This window comes from Spea bombifrons, chromosome 1, assembly GCF_027358695.1.
Source record: "Spea bombifrons isolate aSpeBom1 chromosome 1, aSpeBom1.2.pri, whole genome shotgun sequence".
Classification (NCBI taxonomy): Eukaryota; Metazoa; Chordata; class Amphibia; order Anura; family Pelobatidae; genus Spea; species Spea bombifrons.
Window position 1 is genome coordinate 74376758 of NC_071087.1, and position 16800 is coordinate 74393557.

At 40.1% G+C, this 16800-nt stretch overlaps 1 protein-coding gene across 2 annotated transcripts in view; it reads left to right on the forward strand.

The window, feature by feature from the left end:
• LOC128491448 (zinc finger protein 883-like) overlaps positions 1-16800 on the forward strand; it is a 30984-nt gene that overhangs the window by 10718 nt on the left and 3466 nt on the right. The window contains exon 4 of one of the 2 annotated variants that reach the window (XM_053463770.1): positions 13903-13995. In XM_053463770.1, coding sequence (XP_053319745.1) covers positions 13903-13995 — 93 coding nt within the window. The remainder of the gene's footprint in view (positions 1-13902; positions 13996-16800) is intronic. The other variant, XM_053463775.1, reaches the window with a different exon arrangement.

The window sequence follows — 16800 nt, forward strand, 5'->3', positions numbered from 1 at the left end:
GATTAGACTTCACTGAAGAGAGAGAGAGAGAGAGAGAGAGAAGGCAGAACCAATAGTGTGATACTGTTTACAAAAGCTTGTGAATAGGATAGTAAATAGTTGCACTCACGGGATCCAATGCACAAAAAGTTATGTGCTAGGTGCGCTCAGGGAGGGGGGGATGGGGGAACCCTACTGTGTCCAGGATCTCTCCTCCAAATGTTGTGGATGTTCAGGTCCGATCCCCTGAAGGCTGTGATACAGCACAGAAACTTCTTCTTTTTGAGGCGGCAGCTGTAAGAAAAAAAAAAAGGGAAGTAATTTTTTTTTTTTTATACAAAAATACAAAAAGACTTAAAGATAAATACATAGATAAACTTAAACATAAATACATAAAATAATTTAGGTTATACATACAATTTTGGATTCCAAGTGACAAACTATTGCCACATACTTCAAAAAAAAATTAGAAATAGCAAAAATAAGAGGGCAATACTACTTCTTCATATCAGTGTGTTATTGACTCTATTGGGATATTATTAAGGCTCTGTTTCTTTCAATCTGCAGGGGTATGGCTACAGGATAGAAAGATGGAAGATTGCTAATCTTTATTAATCCATTTTGCCTTCTTGCAGGATTTTTATCCAGTTTTCCCAGGCTACTGACCCAGATTTATTCCCTCTATCATATAACAGAAGCAATTTTTCCATATAGCATTGGTGCAGAATTTGAGATTTTATTTTTATCCAGCTAATTGGGTCTGAGGTTCTCCAGTTTCTGGATAAAATTATTTTAGCTGCTGTTAACACATGTAGTAAAAACTGCAATTCTTGAGTAGAAATTTTGGGTAGGTTTAAATGTAATAGGGCTCTTTCTGGTGTTAGTCCCCAGTGTAATCCATATAATTTAATAAGCTTATTAGATAGTTCTTGCCAAATTCTATTTATCGGAGGACAGCTCCACCAAATGTGGATAATATCTCCTTTATAGTACCCACATCTCCAACAGTTCGCCAAATTATTGGGAGACATTTTTGCCAGTGTTGTAGGAACTAAATACCACCGGTTCATCAGTTTATATTGCATCTCATTTAGATTCAAACAGTGTATGTTTTTATATGATACGTACAGTGATTTATTCCATTCTTCTAATTTAATTGTGATATCTAAATCTCTCTCCCATTTTTTAATTGCTAAGGGGATATGCTCCTTTTTTAAGTAGCGTTATCAAAGTTAATGCCTTTGACAGCAGTTTTTTTTGTGATTCCCCTGCCACTAGATCGCATAAGAGTTTTTGTGCTTTTAAATTTTGATTCCAATTTATCGATTTTAATAGAAAACTTTTAACTCTTAAATAATTATATGCTTCGCCTGCTGATAAATTAAATTCTGATTGAAGCTGAGAGAAGGACTTCATGTTAGAGCCATTGATTAGGTCTTTTATTCTATAGGCACCTCCTTGTATCCAAGTTTTTAGGTTTATATTGTCCATTAGATTTTCTATAATATCCAACGGTAAATCCACTACTATCTTTAGACCTAGCTTACTTCTTACCCAAGTCCAATTCATATACAAATGTCTTAGGACTAGGCTGTTTATAGTTGGCATTAATTCTATCGCTCTCTTATAGGGGATCCAAAAAAAAGTTTGTAAATCTTTAAAAGGATATTTTTTTATAATCTCACCCCTATACCAAGGCTCCTGAATAGATTCCTTTCTCTGTGATATACTGGCATGCATTAACAAAGCTGCCTGTGAATATTCTTGGATTAGGGGGACACTTAATCCACCTTGCTCTTTATTTTTTGTAATCAATTTAGCATTTAATCTCGGTTTTTTACCTCCCCAGATAAATCTATTTATAGCACCTTGAATTAGGTCTAACCAACTGTAGGGTATATTCAGTGGAATCATCCTGAACAAATATATAAATTTGGGTAGGATATATGCTTTCACAACATTTATCCTCCCCCACCAAGAGATAAATAGGTTTCGCCATTTTTTAAAGGATAAATTCATTTCTTTAATCATGGGAAGTAAATTTTTTTCAACCCATGTATTTGGAGTATTTGTAATTTTAACACCTAAGTATACTAAGGTTTCATTTGTACAACCGAAACCAATTCTCTCGATTTCTTTCTTTTGTGTTTCATTAAAATAGGATGGTAACACTATTGATTTATTTATATTTAGTTTATAGTTGGAAATAAAGCTAAATTGGTGTATTAGCTTCATAATCTGATTCACTGAATTCACTGGGTCTTTAATTGTAAGTAATATGTCGTCTGCATAAAGCCCACTATCCCAGAGCTACTTCTAATATCTCTTGCAAGAGGTTCTAAGGATAGGACGTAGAGCAGTGGTGAAAGAGGACAACCTTGTCTTGTCCCATTAGACAGCGGGAACCAGTTAGATTTAATTCCTGATCCAATTACTCTACCTCTCGGATTCTTATAGAGGGCCATTATCGCTTGGTGAATCTTGCCTTTTATCCCAAATGCTTTTAGGGTTTCTGCTAGATATCTCCAGTTGACCCTATCAAAGGCTTTTTCAGCATCTAGAGATAGGGTCAACTGAGGAGTTTTAGTTTGTATATTTTCTTCAAAAATTCCCAATAGAGCTCTTATATGGTTAGATGCAGAACCTCCTTTGATAAATCCAACTTGATCTGTATGGATCAGCTGCGGTAACACTATGTTTAGTCTTTGAGCTAGTATACCTGCATATATTTTTGCGTCTATATTTAAAAGGGATATAGGTCTATAACTAGTTATCTTGTCAGGTTCCTTCCCTACTTTAAGTATTGGCGTAATATCGCCTCTCAAAAATTCTTCAGGAAGCGCCCCCTTATCCATACCCTCATTGTAGGCTCGGACTAGACATGGTGAGATCTCCTCAATAAATATTTTATAAAATCTTGCATCGAAACCATCTGGTCCAGGGGATTTTTTTTCCCGTAATCTGTGTATTTCTTTATAAACCTCATCTAAGGATATTTTTTCATTTAAGGTGTCCAAAACATATTTAGGGAGTTTAGGAAGTACTCTATCCGAAAGAAAGTTCTTTACATCTAATTCTGTAGACTTATTTGGCAAATTATATAACTCTTCATAAAATTTGTTAAAGGCTTGGCCTATCTCATTGGGAGCTAGGAGAGTTTTTCCTTTATATACAATTCTTGTAATCATCTTATCTTCCCTTTTCTTTTTCAATTGGTTGGATAACATTTTATCTGCCCTGTTTCCTTTGTAGTATCTTTTTTGATTTCAAAGTCATCAAGGCTCTGTTGGTGTTCTCCAGTAATATGTGGTTAATTTTATCATTTATTTCTTTAATTCTCATAACAGTATTTTTAGAGGGATTCTGTTTGTTAAGTTTATTAAGGTGAAAAAGGGTGATATATAAGTCGGATATTTTAGCTCCCGCTTTTTTTTTTTTTTTTTTTTTTTGCATATGCTCCCAATTTGATGAAATGTCCCCTTATAACTGCCTTGAATGCACACCAGAGACTTAAGGCTGAAATGTTATCCACATCATTTTCAATAAAGTAAAGATGAGATGCTTTTTTTATATATTCGATGTCTTCTGGTTTTTCCATTAGTTTATGATTCAATCTCCAATCTGTTCTAAGTTTTTCCCCATTCTCCTCCACATCCATAGTAACTAAATTGTGGTCGGACCATGTTGTTTCGTGTATTTTAATATTTTTTGCTTTTAATGCTAAATTACATTCTCCCAAAATTAAATCGATACGGGAGTATGAGTTATGTGTTTTAGAAAAACATGTGAAATCTTTTTCTATAGGGTGGGCCATTCTCCAGATAACAAATAACGCATGCGATTTTATCAAAGCTTGGAATCTCTGAGCCTGTAGGAGAAGATTTCGATCATTAATAATTCTCTTTGAAGACATTTTATCTAAATGAGGGTCTAAGATGCAGTTAAAGTCTCCCATCCAAATTAAAAAACCCTGTTTTACCTTCTGAACTTTTCCTAATAGGTTAGACAGATAGCAAGCTGGAGAGGTATTAGGTGCATATATATTCACTAATGTGAATAATATATTATTATTTTCAGCAATAGCTATAATATATCTACCATCAGGATCAGTTTCTACATATTTAAATTTTAAGTCCAGATCTTTAGAGAATAATATGGCTACACCTCTTTTTTTCTTTGTTTTTATTGATGCATGTATGGAATACGGAAATCTCTGATTTCTTAAAATAATATTATCCACAAGGCGCCAATGTGTTTCCCGAAGGAAACATATATATTTATTTTTTCTTCCCATAGCCTTTGCAGTACTATATGTTTTTTGGGGTCGAGTTAAGGCCTTGGGTGTTTATCGTACCAAATCTAATCATCTTTAATTAGTTTAACAATCTTACTTATTCTCCCAATGAGTCTCACACTGTATGTCCTTTGTATAGTATAAACATGGAATCCACAAAAAAAAAGACAACATTTAAAAACATTAAACAAATTTGTAGGAATAACATCCACCAATGTATCTGCCTACAGCCGCACCATTTCTCCCCTCTCATAGTGCGGATAATTAATGCCATCAATCAGATGGCAATTGGAGTCTAGGTATAGATTATAAATTATTAACTAAATATAAATATGCCCAAAAGGGAAGTATTTTTAATAGTTATTTATTTAGCACACACTATTTTTGGGGTATATCGGTTCTCTTCACAAATTTTTTTTTTTTTTTATTGCTTCTGTGGACAGATATCTTTATACAGGTAACATGCTGCGATTAGGAGCACTCACTTTACTAGTACCGGGTTGAACCCCCTTTTGCCTTCAGAACTGCCTTCGTTCTACATGGTGCTGGAAACATTCCTCAGAGATTTCGGTCCATATGGACATGATGGCATCACGCGGTTGCTGCAGTTTTGTCGGCTGCTCATCCATGATGCGAATCTCCCGTTCCTCCACATCACAAAGGCGCTCTTTTGGATTCAGATCTGGATCCATTGGAGTACAGTTAACTAATTGTCATGTTCAAGAAACCAGTTCGAGATGATGTGATCTTTGTGCATTATCCTGCTGGAAGTAGCCATCAGAAGATGGGTACACTGTGGTCATAAAGGGATGGACATGGTCAGCAACAATACTCACGCAGGCTGTCGCGTTTAAACAATGCTGTCAGGAACCGCTTTTTCGCTGCCTGAACCATGGCTTTTTTATACTTGTGGCATCTAAATCTGCTACCACTAGTGGCCGCCCTCTGGAGCACTCAGAACTCATTACTAGGATCAGTTGTGCCTTGTTACCTGGGTTGAGCCCTAGTCAATACATCCAGCTGGGCCTTGTTACCTGGAGTACCCTGCCTTTAGGAACCTGCCCTGCCCTTCAGTCAGGGCCTTTGTATTGAAGTCTGTGGACCTTTCTCCTGTGGCTCTGCACCTGTACCGTTCCTGGTTGCCTGCTTTGTATCCTTCCAAGTGGATTCCCTGCTTTGTGTCCTTCCAAGTGGATTCCCTGCTTTGTGTCCTTCCAAGCGGGCTCTCTGCCTTTCGTGCCCTTCCAAGCGGGCTCCCTGCCAAAAGACTTATTACCGGTATTTATTTTGCCATACGTCCAGTTTCTTGCTTAGACTGTATTTGCTTGTCCTGTGACATACATAAAATACATTACCTAGATTTCTGCTTGTGGTGTCTTTGTATATATAATCATGCACTGTGGGTTACAGACCGAACCCCAAGTATCGCCTGCACGTGGGCTCCTACCAGACCTGATCACCCGAGTCCTGACAGAATAAAAAGGCCATTACAAGGAGTCTGCGGGGTTACTTTCAGTGATAGGAGAATGTCTACTTGAACTGTGCAAATCATTAATGCAAATCTGGGACTCCAACTCCAATCGCTCTCATGAAGACCATTCACCTACCCCTGTTACATCACTTAAGAAAACCAACAAGCCTGTTACCAGTATTAAAAAGGAATCTCCTAGGAAATCTAGGAAACGTGAACCCCTTACCACAACCGAATTGCAACAAAGGCGTGATGAGGAATCTTGCTTTTACTGTGACAAAAAGGGATACTGGATCACCCAATGTCCTCTGAAACCTCCTAAACCCTCTGTACCGATTGAACAGTCTACGTCACACGCACAGAGCTCTCCTAAAAGGGGAAGTAGCTTTATTCCCCAGGACAGTGAACCCATGGAGTATATACCAACCCCTACACCAGAGACTACCATAGCCCCTCGTATCATCTCTGGACTGGTAACAAAGATGCATGACACTACTCCATCTCTGGGTAAGAAGGGGCCTTCCATCAATGCTTCCCTTACTGAACTGCCTTCAGTGATGCCCTGGGTACAGGGCAGCTATGTGACCCCTGGTACATGGAAAGAGAAAGCACTGAATCATACCTTCTCCTCAACTTCTTCAGCATCCAGTCCTAATTTGACCTACAATTGCACCACAGATAACCTTTCCTTTGATTGTGTTATTACCTCTAATGACAATATAATCAGAAAGGAAGACCTGGGGATCTGTGAAGAAGCTTTAACGACAAGAAGAAATCACGTTGAGTACACTCTTCTGCTCAGTTTATTAAAGGTGTACAGATTTTGTTCAGACTGTTCGCGTTCAGTGACCGCTCCTTGGGGAGGTGGTTCTGTCAGGAACCACTTTTTAGCTGCCTGAACCATGGCTTTTTTTTTTTTTTATACCTGTGGCATCTAAATCTGCTACCACTAGTGGCCACCCTCCGCCCTCTGGAGCACTCAGAACTCATTTCTAGGATCAGGTGTGCCTTGTTACCTGGGTTGAGCCCTAGTCAATACATCCAGCTGGGCCTTGTTACCTGGAGTACCCTGCCTTTATGAACCTGCCCTGCCCTTCAGTCAGGGCCTTTGTATTGAAGTCTGTGGACCTTTCTGCTGTGGCTCTGCATCTGTACCGGTCCTGGTTACCTGCTTTGTGTCCTGATCAAGTGGATTCCCTGCTTTGTGTCCTTCCAAGCGGGCTCTCTGCCTGCCGTGCCCTTCCAAGCGGGCTCCCTGCCAAAAGACTTATTACCGGTATTTATTTTGCCATATGTCCGGTTTCTTGCTTAGACTGTATTACCATTATTTGCTTGTCCTGTTACATAAAATACATTGCATTACCTGGATTTCTGCTTGTGGTGTCTTTGTTTATATAATCATGCACTGTGGGTTACAGAACAAATCAACGATCACCTCCTAAACTTAAATGGTGTCGCTGGAATGTTTCATTCAGGAGGTATTCAGCGACACCAAATACTTACCCCAGGACTCCGCTTCAAGTGATCTTCGCCATCCGCAAGATGGCAGCCGCCCTGTAAACCAGTTGAAAAAGTTCGCTAGATGGTCTCCAGACCCTCTAGAGAACTCTGGCTCCACTTGCAGGTTGAATACAGGTACTGCATTCAACCATGCAAGTCAATGGAACCCAGCTTTCTAATCACAGTGTGATTAGTAAAAATAAATTAAAAAATAGTTAACCCCTTGAATCCCAGGGGTTTTTGGCACCTCAAAGCCCGGAGCAATGTGCCATTTTTGCGGTATGTCGGTTTAGCGATTATTCTCCTTTCCTGTGAATAGTGTACCCATGTAAACTATATATTGTTTTTTCAAGGAGAGATAGAGCTTTCTTTTGATACCATAGTTGGATGATTAGCTGAAAATTTAGAATTAGAAATTTAGTAAAAACTAGTGAAGATTAGAAAAAAAAAACTATTTTTTTACATTTTCCCTCTGAATCCTCACAAAATGAGGTAAAGTGATGGAAAATCCCCTCCAAGTTTATCAATTCAGGTGTCCTGATTTCAGAAATACCTAATTTATATAGATTTTCCAGACTTTCCCAGCACCAGGGAGCATACTATAAGGTGTACAATTTTGTATAATTTTTATGCCTATGGCTTAACGGGTTTGGGGGTTGTGAACGGGGGCAGGAGGGTTATACTGGCTAGATGTTATGCTAGGGCAATGGGAAGTAAGGTTTTTTAATTTTTTTTTATATATATATTTTAATTTTAATTTTTTTTACATTTTTTTTTTATTTTTTATATATTTTTTTTTACACAGAAATGGTTAGAGGTCCTCCTAGGGAGCTCCTGAACATGCCAGTGCCAGTGATGTCACAATGAGTTAGAATTTTTTTTTAGTATTTATATTATTGATTTTTTTTAATATTTTTTAAATGAATTAACTTTTTTATTTTCCCCAGCTTTTCTGTTTCAGGACAGGAGGGGGAGTGAGAGACATGGTTTCTCACTCCCCTCCCCGCGATCCCCCTGCACCGATCACACTGTGATCTCTATGCAGGTCCTCACAGAATGCCTGATCACATGTTTCAAACTGCGTAATCGCGCAGTTAGCAATGTAACAGCTTACCGGCTGTCATGCCGGAAGCTGTTACAGGAGATCGGACAGCAGAAAGCCGGCAATGCCGGCTTCTGCTGTCAGTGGGGAGTCCAGGCTGTCAAACAGCTGACAGCCTGATCTCCCGTGCAGCGGCAGGGATGTGTCCCTGACGCTGCACGAAGGGCTGGATGTACCGGACGTCCATAGGGGTTTCTTAATAGGCGTTTTTTGGACGTCCCGGTACGTCTATAGGGGAATGAAGGGGTTAAAAAAAAACAGTAAATTTTCCACTGATGTCACTATCGGGGGAACCTTCAAGTTGAAAAAAAAAAAGGCAAAAAAATATAAAGTGTATATATATAAAAAATATATTTTTGTGAACATAACACATTAGCTTAAAACAATACTCGCATGGAAAGAGTATTTTAAAAAATGTATGAGTTGATGGGGTAAATTGAATTGGCCGGGTTCAACAATGTCCCAATTAACACGGGGGGGGGGGCTGTAGCATGGCCACACATCTAATTTCTAATTAGAAAAATGCACACGTCCCAAATGTGGCCTTTTAGTTCCCCCAAAAATTGACAAACCCATGCATGTGGGGTATCACTGTACTCAGGAGATATTGCTGAACACATATTGGAGTGTCCTGTGACAGCAGCATATACCAGGAGCTGTAAATTCATACATAAAGTAGGTGTGTGTGTGGGGAAAAATACACACAAAAAATACTACTGCAAACTTTGAAAAATTGCTGGTGGTAAAATGTGTGCATGCAATGAGTTAAAATACCCTGGGGTGTCTAGTTTTAAAAAATATATGGCTTTATTGGGCACAGTGAAATGGCCGGGCTCAAAGATGTACCAAATAGGGCATGGGCAGTTGATCGCCAAACGCCAAAGTTCAACATTGAAAATGCGCATGCCCCAAATGTGGCCCTTTTGCCCCAAAACAGCCAGACAAAATCATTCATGTGAGGTATCGCTGTACTCAGGAGATGTTGCTAAACATATATTGTTTTACGATAGTGACATATACCAGAACCATTTAATTCATACCTGAAGTAAAATGTTTATGAAAAAACAAATGCAAAAAAATTACTACCACAAAGTTTGACAAAGACTGGTGGTAGATATGGTGCATGGAAAGAGTTAAAATACTAGACAACTTACACTGCAGCCGGAAGGAGGTGTGGCTAGCAGCGGGGGTTGTCTGCGTCCATCGCACAGACCTTCCCCGGCTGTCAGAAATCAGAGTTCCCCGCACCGGACGTCAACCCGCTGCCCCGGTATACAGCAGGAAATTGGAAGCACCCGTAAGTGTGTGTGGGGTGGGGGAGTGTTAAATGGGAGGGAGACAGAAGGATTCAGGTCCCCTGCAGCGGTGCTGGGGATCTGGATCTTAGTCTCATAGTCAGACCTCTATTTGAGGTCTGATTATAAGACAACCCCGATTAGAAGACGAGGGGCAAATGCTCTGAAAAAACCTCGTCTTATAATCGAGCAAATACGGTACTACCACAAAGTTTGACAAAGACTGGTGGTAGAATAAGTGCATGGAAAGAGTTAAAATTCTAGCATTTGTAAAATACCCTGGGGTGTCTAGTTTTCAAAAATATATGATTTGATGGGGTAAATTGCGTCGGCCGGCTTCAAAGATACCCGAAATGGCACATGGGGGGAAGAATTACCAGATATGGTTTTGAAATAGCAAAACGCTACTTGTACTTATTGCTCCATAGCGTGCAGAAAAAAGCAAAAAAACATAAAAACATTGGGTATTTCTAAATTCAGGACAAATAGTAGAATCTATTTAGTAGGGTTTTTCATAAGCTTTTTTGGATGAGTAAAAGTTTTTTTTTTTTTTTTTTTTTTTTACATTTTTCATCTTATTTTAATATTTTTAATGATAATATGATCAAAACTATGGTATCTGAAGAAAGCCCTTCTTGTCCTGGAAAAAACAATGTATAATTTGTGTGGGTTCACTAAATGAGCGAGGAGAAAATTACATCTAAACATGAGCGCCGCAAAAGTGTTAAAACAGCCTCGGTCCCAATGGTACAAAAGGTAAAACACAGCCTGGTCCTTAAGGGGTTAAGTGAAAAAGTCGATCTTAGATCGCTTTCTAAGCTTGTTTAATGCCATGATGTTCAGGGCACGTCATTGGTTGTTAACAGGCTGTTTTTGCTTGACGTGCCTGGCAAGTCACTGCATAATTTGTTTTTAAATTTTACCACATTTTTCTTCATTTTTTTTCCCTTCAGATTTTAATAATCGCATTGTAATAAGAGGAAGTTTCACACAATTGTGCAAGACTCCTGGGATGGGGATCATGCCAGGGACTGCTTTGGGTGTGAGGCAGAACCATGCACTGGGAAGCGCATGGTTCTCGGTGCATCATGATGGTGTGGAACATCATAAAAATTTTAGGACGTTAAAGGCATTTATTTAATTTGATAGCAGAATGTCTGCTTTAAGTCTAAATTGATCTTTGCACAGTTATGTTAATGAACAGGTCATCAGAGAGTGGCTGGTATTGTCCCTGTGTGTATGATGGTATCCCGTTCCCCTCAAAGACACATTTTCCTATTATGTTTTTTTGCCTGTGAGTTAATACCTCTTTTTATAACATGGCAATATCTTACCAGCCTTTACTGTAGCTGACTGACATTGAACATTAAAATTCGTTGATTACAGTTATTCCCAATTATTTTATTTAATGAGTTCCATAATAAAACTCAAATTAAGGTATAATTTACATATTTATTTCCCAAAAATGCATAATTTTACATTTTTCAACATTAAATCTCATCTGCCACTTGGTTGCCCAGTCCTCCAATTTAACTAAATCTACTTGCAGGGAACTAAACATCTAATTCATGTTGTTTTACCTTGCCTCATTTTGTATTATGTGCAAACACGGACAAAGGCTTTTAAATAGCCACTGTAAGATCATAAAAACACTTAGTGCAAGTGGACCTAGGACAAAACCCTTGTGTATGCTTTTCTATTGACAACAATTCTCTTGAATCAATCTTTAACCCACTTTTTAATCCAGGTGCAAAAATGTTGCCTAATAACCTTTTAGGAGTAACTGTATCAAATGCTTTAGAAAAATACCAATAAAAAAACATCTACTGGAGTACGATGGTCTATTTTACATCTGGATTATCAAACAGCCCCCCAACAATCTGTGAGCCCAGTCCACAATTTGTCAATTCCGATCACCTGGGGGGCGGCGAACTGTTAGGCATTCAGGGTCTTGGGGGTAGATTACGCAATCTACATTCTTTATAATTGAATCCTCTATCACCACAGCCTGTCTAGCCTTCATAGACTTTGCATCTCCTTCTGTGCTCGTGAATTAGCCTGCTCTAACTGTCAAACACATTGGGTTGCGCAATCCCAGAAAAAGCCTTCCTAATCTGCCTCTACCCATTCTCCACCCTCACTAGCACTGACCACAGCCAGTACCTGTTCAGCAGTAAGCATCTCTCCATGTTAGTGTTGCCAGTTGCCCTTTTAGATCTAGTATGTTTGATTCTGATTTTAGATCTAGTATGTTTGATTCTGATTCTTACACTTATCATAGCAATACAGTGTTAAGGGCACCTGCTGCTGCAGTAGCTACATGTAACAAGATGTGCACCAGAGGCGTTTTTCCAGCATTGTAATAAGGCAGTTAATATTAGATCCACATTTGATGTTACGTCCAATGACGTCACGCTTTTTTGTCACATTGAAAATGCCACAGCGGAGCTTGATACCTCAAGACACGCGATTTGGTGAGGGTGCGTTGAGCATTCCAATAAGTTCTTGTCCCTCGAAACTACCTACTTATTTTTCAGTGTACATTGGAGGAAATTATTTTTGCCTCTCCACATGCTTTGGTTAGAGGAACAGGGTGTATGGTGGCACTTAGCTTACTGAGTCCCTGGGTGGACTTTCTTGCAGGTTGCCTCGTGTCATGCCCAGCTGGATGTAACTTTGGCTGAGCTCCTTTTCCTGTCTACAGCCTAAATATGATCCCTTGGGGTGGCTTTACATTTGGGTGCCAACCTAGGCCTCCCTCTCTTGGTGGTGGAGAATAGGCCCTTGGATGGTGCTTGGAATTCCCCGGTGCTAGCGGGGTTGTCCTCCAACAACTGGAGATGCTTAAGAAGGCTCTTTTCTTGCAAACTAATCTCAAATTCCTTAAACTTTTCCAGTTCTAGAAGCATTTAACCAATTTTTCAGATTGGCTCCTTTGCTCTAGAATCAGAAACGTCTCGGCTGGAGGTGATCGGCTGGAAATACTATACAACAGAAAGCTTTTCTTTTGTGTACAGGAGTCAGTTCTCCGGCACCTTTAGAAAGATGGTGGTCTTATATGGACTTATGTCTGTATCCAAGATGGCAGTTGGTTAGGGCAGTTGGCTCATCCTCTGCTCAGGGTTTGGGATCTACCTTCTGTTCACGTGAGATTGTCTCTTCAGCGGTGGTTAAGATACAGTCATGTCATATCTGTCTTGGCATGCTCCACTGTGGAATATAATCTCAGATGGCAGAACTAATGTGGTTTATTTGAAACCACCAAGGGGTCACAAGGAGCGATGTTTAAGAAGAGCTGGTAGCTTGCATTTTTCCCTGAGTGGAGGTCAATTCCTCCTGTCTTGCAGTCATACACATTCAAGGCTCTTTGAATCTTCAATTTGGATTACCTGTTTAGACTGCAGATCCATCTAGAGAATGAAGTTTGAATCCTTAGAGGTTTCAAGCAATCATCTCTTGCTTAAGTCATCTTTACGTCTGATGGCATCAGACAGAAAGATAGAAGTTTATTTCACCTCTCATTGTGGAAACATAGGATTTGATGGTCTAATGAGAACCATTTGTCCCATCTAGTCTTCCCAAATGGGTGGGGCAGATGTTGTTCTTCAACCGTTTTACCTCCCAGATCATCCAGACCTGCTCTACCAGGGATCAGTCCTTTATCACGAGTTCAGACTATAGCCTAGAGATTGAACAGTCTCTCTTGGTATATATCATTGCCAGGGATCCGAAGGAAATGTTACATTTCTACCTGGGAATTTGTCTTTCTTGTGTATCACAATATTTTTTGTTGAATGAACACTGCAGGGGGGTACATACAAAAATAGCCTTATATTACTCATATCTGCTACTTATGACTTTTCTGCAATTCTTTGTTTAACAGATCCTCCTAAGGAAGTGTATATTTTTCCTGAAATAAAATTAGATTATTGTGTAATTCTTAAGAATTTGATCTACTTATCTATAACTACCAATTGTGTGATTGTAAAGGATTTTGTACAACCTTCAGGCTTCATGTGTCACACTTCAAACGACTTTTAAAATGAAATACAAAAACAGTCAAATATATTGTTGCTAGGCAAAAAAGAAATAATGGAATTACAATATGTCCTTTCTTTGTCCTGGCATTTAGAATTTTTCCAAATTAATTTTTCTAAAATACAAATGCTACAGATTTGTTTGTTGCAGAAATATATGTAAAACTTTTATGTATCCACTTATTTGAAGTGTTCGTTACCCCTAAACATACCTTTGTTTGCAGGCTATGAATATGAAAAACCAAATATTATAGTGAAGATTGAGAAAGGCGAGGAGTCTTACGTGGAACAGTCTCATCATTCACCAAGTAAGATAGGTAGACATATTAAAAACATATATTTGAATAAAGAATACTTGCATTAAAAAGTAGTTATGCTAACACTTATCTGTTTTTTCCCCCAATCCTTTTTGTCAAGAAGTGAATGGAGCAATGTGTAAATGAAAATACTTGGTTTAAGGTTCTGAGTTTAGCATCATATAGTGAAGTAAAAAAAATATTTGATCACCTGCTGATTTTGTAAATTTGTCCACTGACAGACATTCTTAGTCCATAATTTTAATGGTAGGCTTATCCAGGTGAACAGTGACAGACAGAAAAACAACAAAATCTAGAATAACGCATTTCGAGTTCAAGTTATAAATTGATTTGCATTTTACTCAGCAAGATGTCTGGCTCCCAGGTGTCTTTTATACAGGTAACAAGCTCAGATTAGGCGCACTATCTGGCCAAGACCGAAGAGCTATCCAAGGATGTCAGTGACAAGGTTGTAGACCTACACAAGACCAAAATGACCATCGTCAAGCAGCTTGGTGAGAAGGTGTGGTTATTTGCAAATGGAAGAAACACAAAATTACTGTCAATCTCCCTTGGTCTGGGGCTCCATGCAAGATCTCACCTTGTGGAGTTTCAATGATCATGAGAAAGGTGAGGAATCATCCCAGAACTACACAGGAGGAACTTGTCAATGAGCTCAAGGCAGCTGGCAGCATAGTCACCAAGAAAACATTTGGTAACACACTACGCCGTGAAAGACTGAAATCCTGCAGCGCCCGGAAGGTTCCCCTGCTCAAGAAAGCACACGTACAGGCCTGTCTGACATTGCCAATGAACATCTGACTTATTCATTAGAGAACTGGGTGAAAGTGTTGTGATCAGATGAGACCACAATTGAGCTATTTGGCATCAACTCGCTGTGTTTGGAGGAGGAGGAATGCTGCATATGACCCCAAGAAAACTATCCCCACCTTCGACATTATGCTTTGGGGGTGTTTTTCTGCTAAGGGCACAGGCCAACTTTACCGCATCAAAGGAACGATGGATGGGGCCATGTACTGTCAAATCTTGGGTGAGAACCTCCTTCCCTCAGCCAGGGCATTGAAAATGGGTCATGGATGGGTATTCCAGCATGACAATGACTCATATGCCAGGCTGATTGCCCACACAATCCATCTAGCAATGGCGCGCTTGGTAATGTTCAAACCCCTGCTGGAGCTGGATTAAGACAAACAGATGAGAGGACTTACGCAGGAGTCCGTTCCAGATAAATAGTGAGGTATCTCTTAAGGTCTAGAGTATGCAGCAGTTTCTCTTCAGCAGATCGGGAAGATGAGAAAAAAAGGTAGGCAGCACGATCTTTTGGTTTCTGTGAAATGCTGACTGGACCTTTGGTGTAAATTCTGGAGACAGAGATAGGACAACCTTCTCCGGGAAGAAACGCAGGAATGGTTCTTGCATATACAGAGCCTGAAGTTCACCGATATGTCTAGCGGAGGAAATCGCTACCAAAAACGCAATCTTCAGGGACAGCAAATGAAGAGAGATTGATTGAAGAGGCTCAAAATGCAGCAACATGAGTCTATGAAGGACAAGATTAAGGTCCCAGGGAACCATCTTGGCGACAATGGCTCTAGAAAACCGTCTGACTGAAAGAGAAACAAGATAAACACCCAGTAAGGCACTAATGGCAGAAATCTGGACCTTGATAGTAGATGGTTGTAGAACAAGGTCAAAACCCTCCTGCAAAAACTCCAGAATCGATCCTGGGGAACAGGAGGAAGGAAGAATCCTTCTGGAACCACACCAATTGCAAAACTTCTTTCAGATTTTAATATATTTGAGGGAGGTAACCTTCTTCCTACTGCAAAGAAGAGTCTCAGAGAAACCCCAAGCCCTCAGGATCTTATGCTCAACCTCCAGGTTGTCAGCTGGAAGATCTCTGGATTCGGATGTAGAAACTGGCCCTGAGGAAGAAGGTCTCTCTAAGCAGGGAGCCTCAGAGGGCTTCTGACACTGAGACTGATCAAGTCCGTATACCAAACGCTCTTCGGCCAGTCTGGAGCGATGAGGATAACAGATGAAAAAATCGTTCTTGATCTTTTGCAGAACCTTGGAAATCAGCGAAACTGTAGGAAAAACGTAGGCAAGACGGAAATTCCAGGTCTGGGTGAAGGCATCTACTGCCGAAGGACGATCCCGAGGATTGAGGGAGAAGAAGGCCAGAATCTGAGCATTAACTCTGGAGGCCATAAGGTCGATTTTCAGGTAAGCCCCACTGCTGGACAATGAGCCTGAAGGCCCCAGGGTGCAGAGCCCACTAACCACTCAGAACAGGAGTTCTGCTGTGGAAATCCGCTCAAGAGTTCAAAGTTCCTTTTGAGGTGATTTGCAGTTAGGATAATCGAACGAGCCACCACCCAGAAGGAGATCCTTAGAGCTATACCCAGAAGACGGGGGCTCCTGGTACCTCCTTGCTTGTTGATAAATGCTACGACTGCCTGGTTGCCTGAGCGTAGCGGAATGATCTTGCCCAATAGCAGTGGTTCCCAATGATGCAGGGCTCTTTCCACCGCAAGTAACTCCAGGCAGTTGGAGGGGGAGTTGCACAGCTGTAGACCAAAGACCTTGAACAAATCTGTCTAGATATGTTGCTCCCCATCCTCTGATGCTCGTGTCGGTGGTGCGGAGCTCCTTGGCTAATACGGACCAACTTTTCCCTGCAGCTAGGGTTTCCCTTTGAAGCTACCAGGTGAGAGACGTTCTGACATGAGGAGGGAGGTGGACGAGCCTGTCTAGTGCGAACAGACTTCCCCCTAAATGATGAATGACAACGTTCTGAAGAAT